We start from the raw sequence: 15,136 nt of genomic DNA on the forward strand, positions 1-15,136 counted from the left end.
GCTGGGGAGAAGCTCAAGCATTCCACCCTCACCTCAACCTCGGGAGGGCAGTTTCACTCTCCCTACTTCCCAGGTGAGAAACTGAGGCACTGAGAAGTCAGACAGACAGCCACAGATCAGGGGCAAAGCCAGGATTCTGACCCAGATTTCATGCACTCCAAAAGCCGTGCTTTCCCCCCATGCTGGGTGTTGTCTGCCAAACTTCGAGTTCTCAGAGTGGGCCGAGGGGAGTGGACCCAGCAGGGATTCCCCAGCAAGTCCTAAGACACGCTTTTCACCATCTCAGGACTGGGCCACAACAGAACCAAGCCCAGTTGTCCCAGCTCGGCAAGGAGGAGGGACCCCAATATCCTAGTGTCTTAAAAAGGGGTTGAGAAAGTGGGGCATAAGTCATACCCCTTAATGGAGGCACAGAACAGTAGATGTCAGCGAGCCCGTGGTCTCACTTTACAGGGCTGCACATCAAGCAAGGCCCAGAGAGGGGAAGGGGCTTACTCGAGACCACACAGCAAACCCGTGGCAGAGCCTAGGACGGAACAGCATCTCCTGAGTCCTGCTACAGAGAGCCTGCTGTCAAAACTGTTTAGAACGACAGCAAATCCGAGTGGGAGGGGATTCCCCACCTGCCGGAGCAGCAGAGGCAGGAGTCACCCCAGAGACCCCCTGGGACACCCTGGTCTGGTTATATCTGATATTTGTTCATACTTTTGGAACCCACAGGGGACATGTGAGCACTTGGAGAGGGCTCCTTCTGAGGCAGTAGCTGGAAGCAGACTGGAATCCCACCCTACACCTGCGGAAACCTGCAAGTCCCCTCACCTCCTGAGCCTGGGTGAAAAATAGACTCAGGAAACTGATAAGAAAACACCTGGATGGGTGTGTGTGCATGCGTGCATGCACGTGAATCACCCAGCAGGCTGTGAGCGTTCAAGGAATGCAAGGGTCCCTCACGAACACCGTCACAGTGCTCACCCTTAGCCCCTCTGGCCCCTGGCTTGGCCCAGAGGAAGCCCAAGGCCAGCCATGGGTGACATCCCACAGCCACCCATGCAGAAAGAACCCACCTCTGCCCCCCAGGGCAGGCAGGTGAGCTCCAGTGCAATAGCTTGGAGCAGCACCACTCACTCATGGGACACGGTTCAGAGCAGCTCAGTGGCACTGTCTCCCCAGAGTGACCAGAGCAGCCATGGCCCGAGTCCTGAGCTTATCAGCACTTTCAAATATCAACGCACCGAGTGGATCCTTCCCATCAATGCTGGGGGAAAGGTGGCTTGGTATTCACTTCACTGACATCCAGAAAGATTGAGTTGCTTATTCACTTGACACACGTATAACAAGCACCTGCCATGTATCAGGTACCATCCGGAATAAGGTGTGCTTGGCCCTGGGGGTCCTCCTGGCCTTAAGAAGCACTGTGGTGGTTCACACACAACCTCTGAGTGAAATCCCAGTTTCACCACCATATGACTCTAGGGAGTCACTTAGCCCACCTGTACCTCAGTTTCCTTGGCTGTAAATGGAGAATACTAGTGGTATCTACCCCATAAGGTTGTTCTGAAGATTAAATGAAATGTTATGGGTCAAGACTTAGAATAGCACCAGCACATAGTAAGTGTTCAATTAATATGAAGTTTTTGGGGCACCTGGGTGGCTCAGTTGGTTAAGCATCTGCCTTTGGCTCAGGGCATGATCCTGGGGTCCTGGGATCGAGCCCCACATTGGGCTCCCTGCTCAGTGGGGAATCTGCTTCTCCCTCTCCCTCTGCCCCTTCCCCTACTTGTGCTCTCTCTGTCTCTCAATCTCTCTCAAAAAATAAATAAAATCTTTAAAAAAAATATATGAAGTTATTGTTGACCTAGGGCCCAAGCCCACATCCCTCTGACCCCACCAGCCATGCTCATAGCTCAGACTGAGGCCAGCTCAATGTCTTTGGTGTGACCCAACAACAAAGAATCAGGACATGGGCTTCACGTTTTTCCTCCGCCAACTGCCATCTCAGAGCAGCCCCTGTGCCTCTCTGAAACTTGCTTTCTCCACCCAACGGTGGGCTGCTCTCCTGCTTCCCTGGGAGGAGCACCCAGAGTCCCGAGGGTCGCTGCAGCCCCCTGCCCACACCACAGAGAGCAAGCCTCCCCCAGCAGGGCAGAGGGCTGCAGCTGAAGCAGCCACACTCTGTTCCCCGCACTGGCGACCGAGATGGCTTGTGGCTGGTGCTGGGGAAGGGCTGGGCCCCGAGCCAGCTACGGTGCTTCTTGCTTCTCAGGAGATAATCCCAACCCTCCGTGCCCACTCACCACACACACCACTGACCGGAGGACAAGAGGTCACATGGGGATGCCCGGCGGGGCACCTTCTGCCAAGACTATCAGCGCAGGTGGCCTCAAGAAAAAGAACTGGACAAGAATCCAGACAGCCTGGGTATGTTGTCAATGCCACCGATGGCTAACCGTGTGGCTCTGGGAAGACTTTCCCAGACTTCACCTCTCTGAGCCTCAGCATCTGCATCTGTGAAATGGCCCCAGCCAGGCAACCCGCTTCACAGGGTGGCTGTGATGAGCTGGTGAGAAGGTGACATGAGAGGTGGTTTAGAACCTGAAGAGTGGGGAAGAGGTGAGGGAAGAGCAGAAGGGCCATCCTTTCCAACTCTAACTACACAGTCACAGGCAGAGATTTGCCCCCCACCCCCCCCGCCCCGGAGCAGAAAGGCAACCCCAAGCCTGGACCAGCCAGTGTGGCCCAGACGGGCCCCAGGGCTCTCAGGGGAGAGGCTGGCCCCAAGCTGCTTTCTTCTCCTGCCCACCCTGCAGGCCAAGAGAGATCAAATCCCCGGGCCACAACAGGCCCCATTGAAAGCTGGTAAATCTGCCCGAGGTGTGGGGTTACGTTACCAGGCTCCCGGCCACCACTGCCGAGCGAAGGGTCAGGCTGACCTCCTTCCCTCCCCGTAGGCCCCAGTCCAGGACCTGCAGGGCCGAGCCGGGAAGTATTCCAATCACCCGCCGCATTCCCAGGCAGCAGCCTCCTCTGGGAAATCAGCGAGTGGACAGTGGGATAAAACCGTTGCAGAGGCCAGAGCCATCCCAGGCTGCCCACCAGGGACACAGGCCCCCGTCCTCAGAGTGGGGTGCGGAGCTAAGACAGGCAAGAGCCCCCAGGATAGAGTATTAGTGGGATTTTACTGTGTGCCTGGCACAGCATCCTGCACTTTACCCGTGTCCGCCTCCTTGGTCCTCACAGAAGCTCTGTGACACAGATGCTATTGTCATCTCTATTTTACAGAGGATACAACTGAGACTCCCAGAGGTTAAGGAGATTTCCCAGAAACACCAGGATTGGAACCAAGGACCAAGAACCCAGTGACTCCAAAGTCCACTTACCACAAGAGCCACCCAAGAGATGGGTCACCCAAAAACATGCCCTTTGAGTCAGGGTAGAAATACCCAAGTGTGAAGGAAAAAAGTCTCCAGGAGCCATGGCTACTATTTCCAGCTCTCTGGGGACCACCAGGAGACAGGGGAGTAGCCTTTTCTCTCTGACTCTAAAGAAGACACCAGGAATAGTTTGGGACCTACAGGGAGACATTTGGTTTTGTCCAAAGAAGTCTCAGTGGACGCCTTTTAAATATTGTGCAATCATTTATTAAAAAAAAAAAATGCAACAGGCTCCCATACCCAGCAGTAGATAAGCCCAGAGAGGCACAGAAATAAAATTAGAATTAACTTAAATGTCCAGCAGTAGGAGAATGGCTAAAACTACCGTGTATAAGAAAGAAAGAAAGAAAGAAAGAAAGAAAGAAAGAAAGAAAGAAAGAAAGAAAGAAAGAAAAGAGAAGAGAAACGAAGGAGGAAGGAATTATGATAGCTTTCTAGGTAAAACCATGACAGATTTCCTAGATCCAACATTGAGGAAAGCATTTACACAGTGATCTGTAACCCTTCATTTATTTTTTTATGTAACCCTTCATTTAAACATGTACACACGCAGACACACACATGCGTGTTATAATAGCACATCTTCCTCTAGGTTCTGTGAGTGGATGTATAGAGAAGTATCTAGAAAGATATATACCAAAGTAATAACCGTGATGATTGACCCTGCAGAGGAGGCTGGAATATTGTAGTTATGAAGGAAGATAGTACTTAGCTTTTTAAATCATATTGGACTTCGGTACAACAAAAATGTATCTGTATATTCCTTACATAATTAAAACTTAGTAAAACAACATAAAAAAGACACAGCAGGTTGCCTTGGAACCAATGAGCTGCTGGTCCCTGGAGGTATGCAAGCATCTGCGTTTGGGTGGAGTGATTCGAAAGAATTTGAGGAACACAAAGGCAGGTGGGCTAGCTGGCCTTCCAAGCCTCAGAGCCTCAGCCTCAGAGCTTTGTCAGGGGAGTGCAGGGGGGGGGGGGGGGGGGGGGGGGGGGGAGCCCTTAGTCTCTCTGCATCAAGAGTGGCTTTAAGGAAGCACTGAGCATCAGAGGCTGGAGGCCCTCGCCATGACCTGGGCAGAGATGCACAGACCAGTGTCTCCCTCTCCCCTTGCCCCCTGTGACTCCTAGCCCCAGCCCCTGGGTCCCAGCAGCCCCCCAAACACTGGCCAGTATGCGTGGTGTTAACCTAGACTCCCAGGGTAGGGGCTGTGTATCTGGGAGAACCTCACACCAAGGACAAGAGTTCAGGAAGGAAGAAGAAACGCTCATAAGGCTGATGGCTCCTGTGACACTGAGCCCAAGCCATAGCCATGCCACATGGTGAGCCCAGTCCCCAATGGGGTCAGCCCCAGCCCCAGCCAGGGCCCTGGCCCCTGACAATCTAACAAGCAAAGGTCAACTAAGCTCTTACCTTACCTGGCAAGACAGCAATGTGGTCAAGAAAAGAGCTGAGATACAGGCTTGGGTCCCAGCGTCTGCCCCTGACTTCTCATAAGACCTTGACAAAATCACTGAACCCCACAGCGCCTCAACCCTCTCATCTGCAAAAATGGATGGACAGTATCTAACTACCAAGCCTGCTGTATAAATACAATGAGATATCAGCCACATTAGCCTCTTTGTGGACTCCCACAAAATGTGAGGCCCCCAACCACGCCACGGACACTGAGAAAAGGAGGCGGTCACAACGGAGTTCCCAAAGCAGCCAGATGGGCTGCAAGTCTGGGAGCCCAAGGGCAGCCAGAAAGGGGCCCGTTTCTGACCCCAGGGCGGGGATCAGGAGGCAGCATGTAGAGGGATTCTCCAGGTGGAGAGGGACCCATGGGAGGAGACAGGACTGAGCCCGAAAGAGCAGTGGAGCCTTTCCTGGCCATTGTCCTGGGCCGAGGGCCAGGGTGCTCAGGGAGGGCAGGGAGCCACTGGCAGGTGCCAAGGAAGAGTACAGTTTCTACCTGAAACTAGGGGCGGGGACCCTGGGAGCTGGGCCAGAGAGTCCTTGCCTCACCAGTAGCCAGGGAACTGGGGCAGAGGCAGGCTACGGATCCACAAAGGGAAATTAGGAGGAGGAAGCGCAAAGCTCAGGCGCGGAGAGCCCAACACAGGCTGCAATGAGCCAAAGGGCTGGACGTGCCCCTGGGTCCTGGGCGCAGCCCTGGAGGATCCGATCTGAGACACAAAGTGGCATGGACCACACAGAACAGGCTCGGGGTGTCCTGTGATGAGAAGGGCCCTGGAGAAGCAAGGAGGTCCCACCCAGTGCTCTGAGAAAGGGCAGGCCCCAGAGCCACACGACCCCACACTGGGGAGACCCTAGGGTTATGGCAAGCACCGAGTCCAGTGTGCGGCCAGCCCAAGGCAGAGAGCCAGAGAGGTCCGAGGACTCCAGCCTGAAGCCTCCGGACACAAGCTAGGCCACTGTCAAAACCAGAGCTCTTCGGTGACTGCTGGCGCTGAAGCCAGGACCCAGCCGGGCTGCAAACGCCTCCCAACCCCATCCTGCAGGATCCCGGGCAGCTGGACTCCCCCCTGAATGGCAGCCAGACAGTCCAGCCTGCTGTGTGGGGCCCAACTGATGGGGAGCCCAGCCGATGGGGAGCTGCAGGGGGGGGGAGCAGAAGGCTGGGCCACTCTGAGCAGGGGCCCCGAGGAGGAGGGTGTAGGTGGGGCTGGCAGGAGAGGCGCTTCCCACAGCTCCCTCCCCGCAGGCCGGCATTCTCCGTGGACCTGTGGCCACATGCAGGCCCAGGCACACTAGTGTCTGTTCCCAGCAGCCCCCAGCCAGGGAGGGCTGGCTTCTCTCCTCCCCAGGCCGCACCACGGCAGCAACTACCCGCCACCACGCTGTCTGCTCACCTGCGCTGGCCCGGGATGGGACACCAGCCATCCCTCGCCTCCTGGGCCAAGTGTTCGCTCCTCAGGCCACACGTGCGGGCATCGGCCCTGACCCAATGGATGGTTCGAGGAGGAAGCTGTCCACTGCTCACCTCCTATTCAGACCCCACACCATATCACACACCAGGCCCTGTGCCGGGCCAGCCCCCACCCCCACCCCATCCTCAGATCTCCGCCTGGTCTCCTCCTGCCCACGCTCCCTGGTGTGGCTCTGGACTCCTTGGGGGCAGTCGCCGCCCCCCCCCGACAGCTCACAGCCCTGGCTGCATCAGGCAGGAGGATAAAGGGGCTCCGCCACGGCCAGCCAACCACACCAGATGCCAACCTGCTGACCAGGACGGCCCGGGAAGGCCTGCTGCTCGCACCCGAGAACTGCCTGCCTGTCCAGCCAGGACCAACTTGGGGGCCTCCAGGCAGAAAGCACCACCACGGGGCTGGCTGCCTCAGGAGGGACAATGACAGGCCCGCTCCCCAGCAACTTAGCCTGCAGGCACCAAGAAACAGCCGTCCTTGAAGGCTGAAGATGGAAGCAACCACCACCTGGATGGCCCTTTCGGCCACTGAGAGCACCTCCTCGGCTGTGACTTTATCCCCCACCTCAGGACCTCTGTCTCCAGAACACTCTGGTCACTTACTTCCTCTAAGTCCCGCCTCAGCCTGGCAATCAAGGCCCTCCCAGTCTGGCCCTAACCTGCTTCTCCAAGGCCATCTCCTCCACCTCTTCTCCAAACACCCGAGACCGCTTGCCCTTCCCTGAACCGCCCTATCCTCATGCTGTCTGCCTTTGCACATGCTGTTCCCAGGACCTAGACTGTCCAGCCCTCTTCCTCCACCCGGCAAACTTCTACTCTTCCTTCACGGTCCAGTGCCATGCCTCTTCCCCCGGGAAGCCTACCAGGCTCTCCCTCTCCCACCGCTGGTGGCAGAACGACTTGCTCCCCTCCCCCGCCACATCCTCCAGCAAGTAGGGCATTTCCTACCTTCAATCACAGTTAGGATCTGGGCCAGAGCTGCTCACACTATTTGTGGTAGAGATTTTTTTTTTTTTTAAGTTTTCCAATCTGTTGCCAACTGAGGCTTTTGTAAATTACAACTAAAAAATGGCTCAGTGGGCAGCCCCGGTGGCCCAGCTAAGGTGTAGCGCCGTCTTCAGCCCAGGGTGTGATCCTGGAGACCCGGGATCGAGTCCCACATCAGGCTCCCTGCACGGAGCCTGCTTCTCCCTCTGCCTGTGTCTCTGCCTCCCTCTCTCCCTGGGTCTCTCATGAATAAATAAATAAAATATTTAAAAAACAAATGGCGCAGTGATGTCAAGTTGTGATACGAGTTTTTTGACACTCTCAGCGTTGTAACTATCTCTGCTGCAGACCAGCGACACGCAGCTCACGGATGGGCGGAGGGCCGCAGACCACCCTCTCTGGGTACAGGGCTCATCAAATCATGTGTTTCTGTTTGGCCCTCCGGAGCCCAAAGGGGAACTCCACGAACGTCTCCTGACCCAAAAATGGACGGGAAGGTCCCAACAACGGAGCCACACCGGGAGGCACCTGTGCCAGGCTGTGCTGCCCATTTCTCAGGCGAGCACAGAGAGGCCGATCGGCCTGATGCCACAGATGGCCCATGCTGTAGTTTCTCGGTACTACTCAGCGTCACAGGGGCAGGCGCTTGGAGCCTGCAAGCCTCCCAGACCACGCTCCCTCCTCCCTCCCAGCGCAGCCTCCCACAGCAGTTCCCAGTACAGTGACAGTGAGGCAGCCCCCAGGCAGTAGAGAAAAGCTCCGTTCTGGAGTCAGCAGACCTGGGTTCGAGTCCCAGCTCTAACCGTTCATAGCTGTGTGGCCTTGGGTAAGTCACTTCACTTCTCTGGGCCTCACTTTGTCCTCCATAAATGGAGGCTACTGACACCAGCGTGATGGGGCAGCGCACTGCTTCAGACACGGCCCGTCTACACGTACGAGGTTCGCTCAAGTTTGGCTATTCTGATGTTTTTTATTATTTATTTATTTATTCTGATGTTTTTAAAGGCCTGGATCACCCAGCCCAAAACTTGGCCCTGTATCCTCCCTTTCTGCTTCTCCTCTACCCAAGGCCCAATGTCCTTTTTTTGGGAGGAGGTAAACTCTTCCCTGGCTGCCAAGTTTGCTGATTTCCTTTGAAGATTTCACCGCCTTGAATCCCCCTGCCCCAGTCTAAGCACCCTGCCCCTGCCCTTGGGACACCTTGAGCCTCTGACCTCTTCACCTCCTCTCTAAATACCAGCCTCCCTGGCTGGTCTGGCTTCTCCTCTGGGGTACGGCTGTCCTGTACCTGTCCTGCAACAACTCCGTCCTGTTTGGGTTGGGGCAAGGAAGGGCTGGGCTGTGAGGTCAGGGCCAGGCCTCAGCTTGCAAATGCCTCCCCCACCTCCACCCACCACCAGAGCACCCTCCCTCCCTGTACCTTGGGCCATGACAATGCTGAGTCCAGCCGGGCTGGGTCCCAGTCAGCCGCCCCCACGAAAGGCTCACTCCCTGCTGGGGCCGAGGGTCCGCTGGGCTGCTCCCCATGCCCCTCGGCTGTCCCAGAGCCTCCCAGGTCGGCCATCTCCATCCCATGAGCATCGGGCAGCAGGATCCCTTCCCGGCCCTCACCCCTTTCCCTTGGGGAAAGTGAGAGATAGTGGGAGAAGCCACTCTGGGAAAGCTGACACTGTGGGGGTGGTTCCATATTTACTTGCTTGGTGACGTCCATACCAGCCCAGCTCGGTGCCCAGGTCAAGCTGCTCGTCTTGTCTGCTGGTCTCACTCTGGCCCCCAACCCTGGCCATGAGCCCAGGAAGGAGAAGCCCCACTGGCCACGACCCCCTCCCCACCCCTGCCCTGACACGCACATTTCCGGGGGTCTGCTCAGGGAGGGGTGAGCTGCTGCCACTGTGGACAGTCAAGCAGTGACCCCACAGCCTCTCCTTTTGGAGAGCAGGATTTGGAGACGGGGCCAAAAGTCCTGAGAATTCCCCATCCTGTTCTGACGATTGCAGGAGGATGGTGGGTGCAGAGGAAGGGTCCCAGATTTGGGGTTTAGCTTGGTCACCCCCTAAACGGTACAACCTCCACCATACGGCTTCCCCTCTGTGGGCCTCCGTTTTCTCAGCTCTAAGATGGGAGACATGAGCACCGGGCTGCCAGCCTCACGGGCTATAGACAAGGGATCTGGGAAAAGGTGAAGTTGGGAAGAGTCCCTGTTGGCCTTATGGGTCGAGTTGAGGAGGTTGGAGAGAGTGGTGGAAAGGAAAGCCCTAGAAAGGCTCTGAAGGCTCCAGAGGCCCAGGTGTGCCTTTGCATGCAGGGTCTCCACCCCTGGGCACCCACTGGGGACCTGAGGCTGATGCTGGGGAGCAGGAGAGTCAGCAGCCTTCTGCCGTGATCCCCTTTCCACTTCTCCCTCACCTCACCCTGTGTCATTTCTTTGGAGACCCTTGGTCTGTCCCAGTGTGCTTGCAAGTTCTCACCCATGAGGTTCCCAGGTGGGGAGAGGGGCCTGGAACCAGCTGTGTAAACCGAGGGCTTATAAATCAAATCCCTACATTTACAGCACCCAGGAAACCTGCTGGGAATTGTTACAGGACACAGGTAGGCGACCCCTAAAGCTTCTTTTATAAATGTGGGTTTCTCAGAGTGATTGGAAAGATTAGATTATAGCTGTGTGATCTAGAGCTAGTCACTCAACCTCTCTGAACTTGACTGAGCTTCCTCATCCACAAATGGAGGTCGAAGACGCCTCATGGGGCACAATATGTGTTCCTCTTAAATTTGGTCATGAGAACAGGGAGGAAAAAAATGTCTTCCAAAGAATGTAGCACAGGACTGATATGACTGTCTCCATTTCTAGAAAGGGAAACTGAACTCCTTGACCTTCTCCAAGCCTTCTGCGTGCCCATGCCTTTGCGCAAGCCATACCCCACACCAGAATGCCTCTCCCTTCTTTGCTGTCTGTTCACCCTTCAAAAGCCAGATCAAAGGCCGCCTCCTCCTCCAGGAAGCTTTCCCTGACTTAGAGTCAGTGGCCATCTGCCTTGCACCCATCTGCTAGAATCTGTAATTGTCTAGTTAACTGCTCACTTCCCACGTTGGTCCTTGAGTTCTGTAGGGGCAAAAACTGGATTTGACATACACCTCCGAGCCCAGCACAGTGTGCCCCGACCTCCTGATGAAGGCGGGGAGGGCTGAAAGATGCCCCAGGCCTCCCCTCTTACAGAACCTCAGCCAGGGACGCTACCACGAGTGCGGCTGCACCGCGTGAACATCGGGCTTTCCAACACAGATACAAATCTGCAATAGGAAACAGGCTTTTTAAAAATAACAGCATATTTTTCTTTTTTCTTCATTGTTTTTTTTCTTTCTGCACGGCTTATTTTTCCGGCACAGCCCCTGGGCCAGCTGCAGGGAAGCCTCTCCTAGGCCCCACTCTGAGACCATGGGGCTCCAGGGCCTCCAAGAACTCTCAGGCCCCAGCAGGGGTGGAGATGCACCAGATGGTTCTAGACTGGCCCTGGCACCAAGGCCACCAACGAGCTCTGAGCCAGCAACCCACTCGCACAAACCCCAATGTTAGGTGGGTGTTACCTCCTAGAAACATATTCCCCAAGAAGGGTTTTATAACCCCATGTGGCATTTCCAAAGGCAGGTCTGGGGTTCCCTGCTCTCATTCTAAGAGGGCATCCCTAAGGAGGTGGCATCAGAGTGCCAGGGTTCCAATCCTGGCCATACCACTGTGCAACCCTGGATCCTTTAGTCCAGCTCCTGAGGCCTATTTACCCATCTGTGAAATGAAAATAACAATATATACCTTGTGGAGTTGTTTCCTGCATAGAGACATGCTCAGGACCATACGTGGCACACATTTAGCCCTCAATAAACATTTGCTGCCTTCATCATCATTATCTTCGCCATCCCTGGATCTCCTATTCTGTGGCTCCTTCACTGAATCATATACTCTCCAGATCAGCAGAAGCCTCAGGGTTTGTTAAATCTCACCCTCTTGCCCTCTTGGAAGGTCCTCTCCTATCTCCCAGCAACATGGTCCTTCTGGAGCACGGACACCTGTAAGGATGGGGAGCGTAACACCTGTACTCTACAGGCCAGTTTGCCCGCCAGGGCTGATGCCTCCTTCCCTGCCCTGACACCCGGGAAACAGCATTCATCTATTCTGTCCTTTGCCCCCCAAATACAGCGAACCCGCAGTCAGTGCTCAGGAATTCTTTGGAAGAGCAAGTCTTGTGTGCAGATACTGGAAATACAGCAGCACACACAAGCCAACCCAGGCCCTGTACCCGCAGAGCTCCTGGTGTGATGAAAGGGGGAGACCACCGTCAATAATCATATCCACAACTGTAAAATCACTACAAAGACGAGTGCTGCAAAGGAGAGGGACGTGGGGCCATGAAAAGCTGTAATGGAGTGTTTGATCTAATTAGGGGGGCTTCCTTGAAGAGGTGATGTGGAAGCTGAAAGATGAAGGATGAGGAAGCCGAAGCAGGGGGGATTGCGGGGCATGGTCAGGGCCTAGGGGAACAACATGAGGAAAGCACCATGTCAGATGGGACACGGCAAATGGAATTATGCAAAACAGTGTCCCCACGGGGTCTGGAGGGCAGCCCCAGTTTTTCTGTCTTTCTCCTAACAGCAATGGGAGTCCCCGAAGGTTTTTCAGGCAGGGGTTGATAGATTCACATCTGTTTGTCAAAAGGGTCACCATGGCTGCTAAGGATGAGCCTTCCCGAGTCCCTGTGTGTGTACTTGTCTCTGCCCGGAATGCTCCTCCAGTCCTTGTACCAGTCAGGTGAGGCCAGGCTATGCTGTGGTAACAAACAACCCCCAAATCTCAGTGGTTGAAACAGCAAAAGTTGAAATATCACTAGAGCTGCACGTCCATTGTGGGGCACCAGGGGGCTCCATCCCACGCGGTGACACAGGGACCCAGGCTAGCAAAAACACCACCATCCCACTGACCGCTAGTTGCCACACCACAGGAAAAGAACACTCTGGAGGGTCTTGCACCAGCCACTAAGTGCTTTGGCCCAGAGTGATTTGTGTCCCTGTAGCTCACAACTCACAGGCCCACCACATGGCCCCACCCAAGTACAAGGGCACCTAGATCCAATCCTACCCTGTGCCTGGGTGAGCTGGAAATGTCTAAGGATAGGTTAAAGGACCATCGGACGGACACTCTCCCACTCCGCCTCGCCCTTTGCTAGCCTTAACTCATTCATTAGGTGGCGACTGTTTCAGTATTCCAGAAGGAAGGCCGGTACAGGCAGGAAAGAATAAGACAGGGAGTACAGCGAGATCCAGAAGAGGGTACGAGATGAGGCCAAGGAAGCGGCCGGGGCCAGATCACTCCAGGGCTTTTAGATCAGGGTGGCATTTTGGTTCTTTATCCCAAAAGCGACTGGGAAGACTTGTTGGTGTTTTAAGTGAGAAATATGAGTCCTGATGTGATCTCTTTTGGAACAGATCACTCTGTGATGTGGAGACTGGCACGGAGGAGAGGCTACAGGTGGACAGTTAGAGGAGACTCTGAATGTTGTCCTGGAGGAGAGCTAGGAGGCAAGGGACAGCCTTGGATGCCATGTATTGGTCATGACAACGATATAGCCAAGAGGACAGGCCAAGGAGGCAGCTGTAGAAGCACGTATGACTTGTGACTCCTAGTCCAGTGGTCTTTACTTCCTTCATACTTGCCAGTGACCTAGAACCAGGGAAACCCTGCTTCCCCATCCAAGTCCCTGTGAGGAAAGACTCAGATAATTGAAGTCATACTCAACACCAAGAACACATTTATGCAACACAGGAATCCAAGGGGCCTAGAGGACAGAACTCTAACTCATGCCAACATGGTATCTGAGTGATGGTTGTAGTAGCTGATCAGGGCTCTTGGGACAAGGGAGGGGAGCCCTCATGATGGAGAATGTCATTAGGGAAGAGAACTAGCTCCTGCCCCAGCTGCTCCTTGGAGGCCCTGTCAGTTTGGAATCGGACGGTCCCGGGTGGGGCCCGGCAGGCAATTCTGATATTCCCCGGGGGATAGCATGTTCCCAATAATCCCAGACAGACAACACTTCTCAAATCATGTGTGGAGCATGCACCAGGCATTTTCTCTCTATCGCTTTTAATCTCACAACTGCCTTGCCAGACAGACTGTGTTGGTCCCATTTTCGGGATGGACAAGCAAGGTTCAGAGAGGTCAAAGATAATTGTGCCAAACCCAAAGCCATGCAGGTATGCAGTAGAGGGGAAAGGACTCCAGTAGAGAAACCCCTCAGTAAACTAAACTGACCAGCTCAGGCTCTTCCCAGCAGGTGTTCAGACCCGTGCCCACACAGCACTCTGCCCACCTCTCAGAGAGCTGGTGGGTGAAGACCATGCCCCTGCCTCACAGGTAGGGAGACCACAGCCTGTTCCAGACTCCAGCCAGCAGACCTCACACCCCCAACACCTCCCTTCCTCTCAAGGGTCCTATGGTCAAAGGCAAGCTTGGGTGTCCAAGGCATCAGGCTCGGTGGAAAATTCTTTTGCTCCAGCCCAGACCAAAAAACCCCTAAGTTTATCGGGTTTCCAGGCATCGAGCGCAATCTCTCATTATTGCCTCCTGTCCCTGAGCACAAAGAACTGGGTGTGTATCCTCTGAGCCACTCTAAATTATATACCACAGCCTCTCTCCACACGAAGCAAACGTCTAAGAAGAGAGATTTAACATCTTTCCCCTTCTAAGTCCCGGCCCAACCCAGGGGTCAAGCCCCTATGGCCCAACCCCGTCCAAGACACAGTGCAACTTTCCAGCCAGCATCGCCCAACGCTCCGGGAACGTGTATTCTCCTAGCAGCGACTTGCCTTAAGGGCGAGCTGGCCTTGACCGGAGAAAGGTCACTGGCCGCTAAGTTTCTGCAGTTTCTGCAGGCGAGAGCACCTTGGGGACGGCGAGTGGGGGAGGGAGGCCACACTCCGGGGAGTCGACACCGCAACTAAGACTTAAAATACATCAAAGAGCCGGCCTCCGGCCCCGCCGCGTTTCGCGGGAAACCGAGGGCTGCGCCGGCAGCGGCCCCGCCGCCTCCCGAAGGGCCCGAGCCCCCCACGCCCGCCGCGGGCGCCGAGCCGAAGGCGCCCCGAGAACTAGGCCAGCGGCCGCCCCGCGCCCTCGCGCCCTCGCGCCCTCGCGCCCCGCCCCGCCCGTGTCACCGCGTTCTCATTCCGAACGCCCGGCCCGGGCCGCCGCTCCCATTGGTCGGCGGCCACGTCCGTCAGCGGGCGGGACGCCGGCGCAGAGAAAAGGCTACATTGTAACAAGGCGAGCGAGCGAGGAGCGAGCGGGGAGGAAGGAGGCGGAGGGGCGGCCCCCGAGTCCCGCAGCGGCGGCGGCGGCGGCGGCGGCAGCTACCTGCCGAGGGTTAACCCACCTCCGGGCCGGGACGAGCCGCCCCCCCCACCCCCGGGCCCCCCGCGCCCGCGCCGCCCGCGCCCCCCGCGCCGCCCGCGCCGGGCCCCCGGCCGCCCGCGCCCCCCGCAGCCGCTCGCAGCCCCTGCACCGGCGGCCCCCGCGCTCGCTGGCAAACTGCCGAGCGCTTTCCGAAGCCATTTTCAATGGCCACATTGGCTACCGGGGCTGACTCACCTTCCCGGGAATGCTGCGGCAGCCGCGGGGCCCGGGCGGCGCGGGCGGCCCGGCGGGCGGCTCGGCGGAGGCGGCGCGGCCCCGGCTGGCGGCCCCCGCGGCGGGAGCGGCCGCGCTGCGGGCGCGCTGGTCCCCGGCGAGGCAAAGTTTCAGCGCCAGCC

At 56.3% G+C, this 15,136-nt stretch overlaps 1 protein-coding gene across 3 annotated transcripts in view; it reads right to left on the bottom strand.

Annotated features, from left to right (window-relative positions):
- PRDM11 (PR/SET domain 11) overlaps positions 1-15,055 on the bottom strand; it is a 92,953-nt gene extending 77,898 nt beyond the window's left edge. The window contains exon 1 of one of the 3 annotated variants that reach the window (XM_038563496.1): positions 8,766-9,150. In XM_038563496.1, the coding sequence (XP_038419424.1) occupies positions 8,766-9,056 (291 nt within the window). In that variant the 5' untranslated portion in view covers positions 9,057-9,150. Of the gene's footprint in view, positions 1-8,765; positions 9,151-14,975 lie in introns of those variants that run through there. The other 2 variants (XM_038563498.1, XM_038563499.1) reach the window with 2 other exon arrangements.
- Positions 15,056-15,136: the final 81 nt, after the last annotated feature.

The sequence above is a fragment of the Canis lupus genome, chromosome 18, assembly GCF_011100685.1.
Source record: "Canis lupus familiaris isolate Mischka breed German Shepherd chromosome 18, alternate assembly UU_Cfam_GSD_1.0, whole genome shotgun sequence".
NCBI classification, from domain to species: Eukaryota; Metazoa; Chordata; class Mammalia; order Carnivora; family Canidae; genus Canis; species Canis lupus.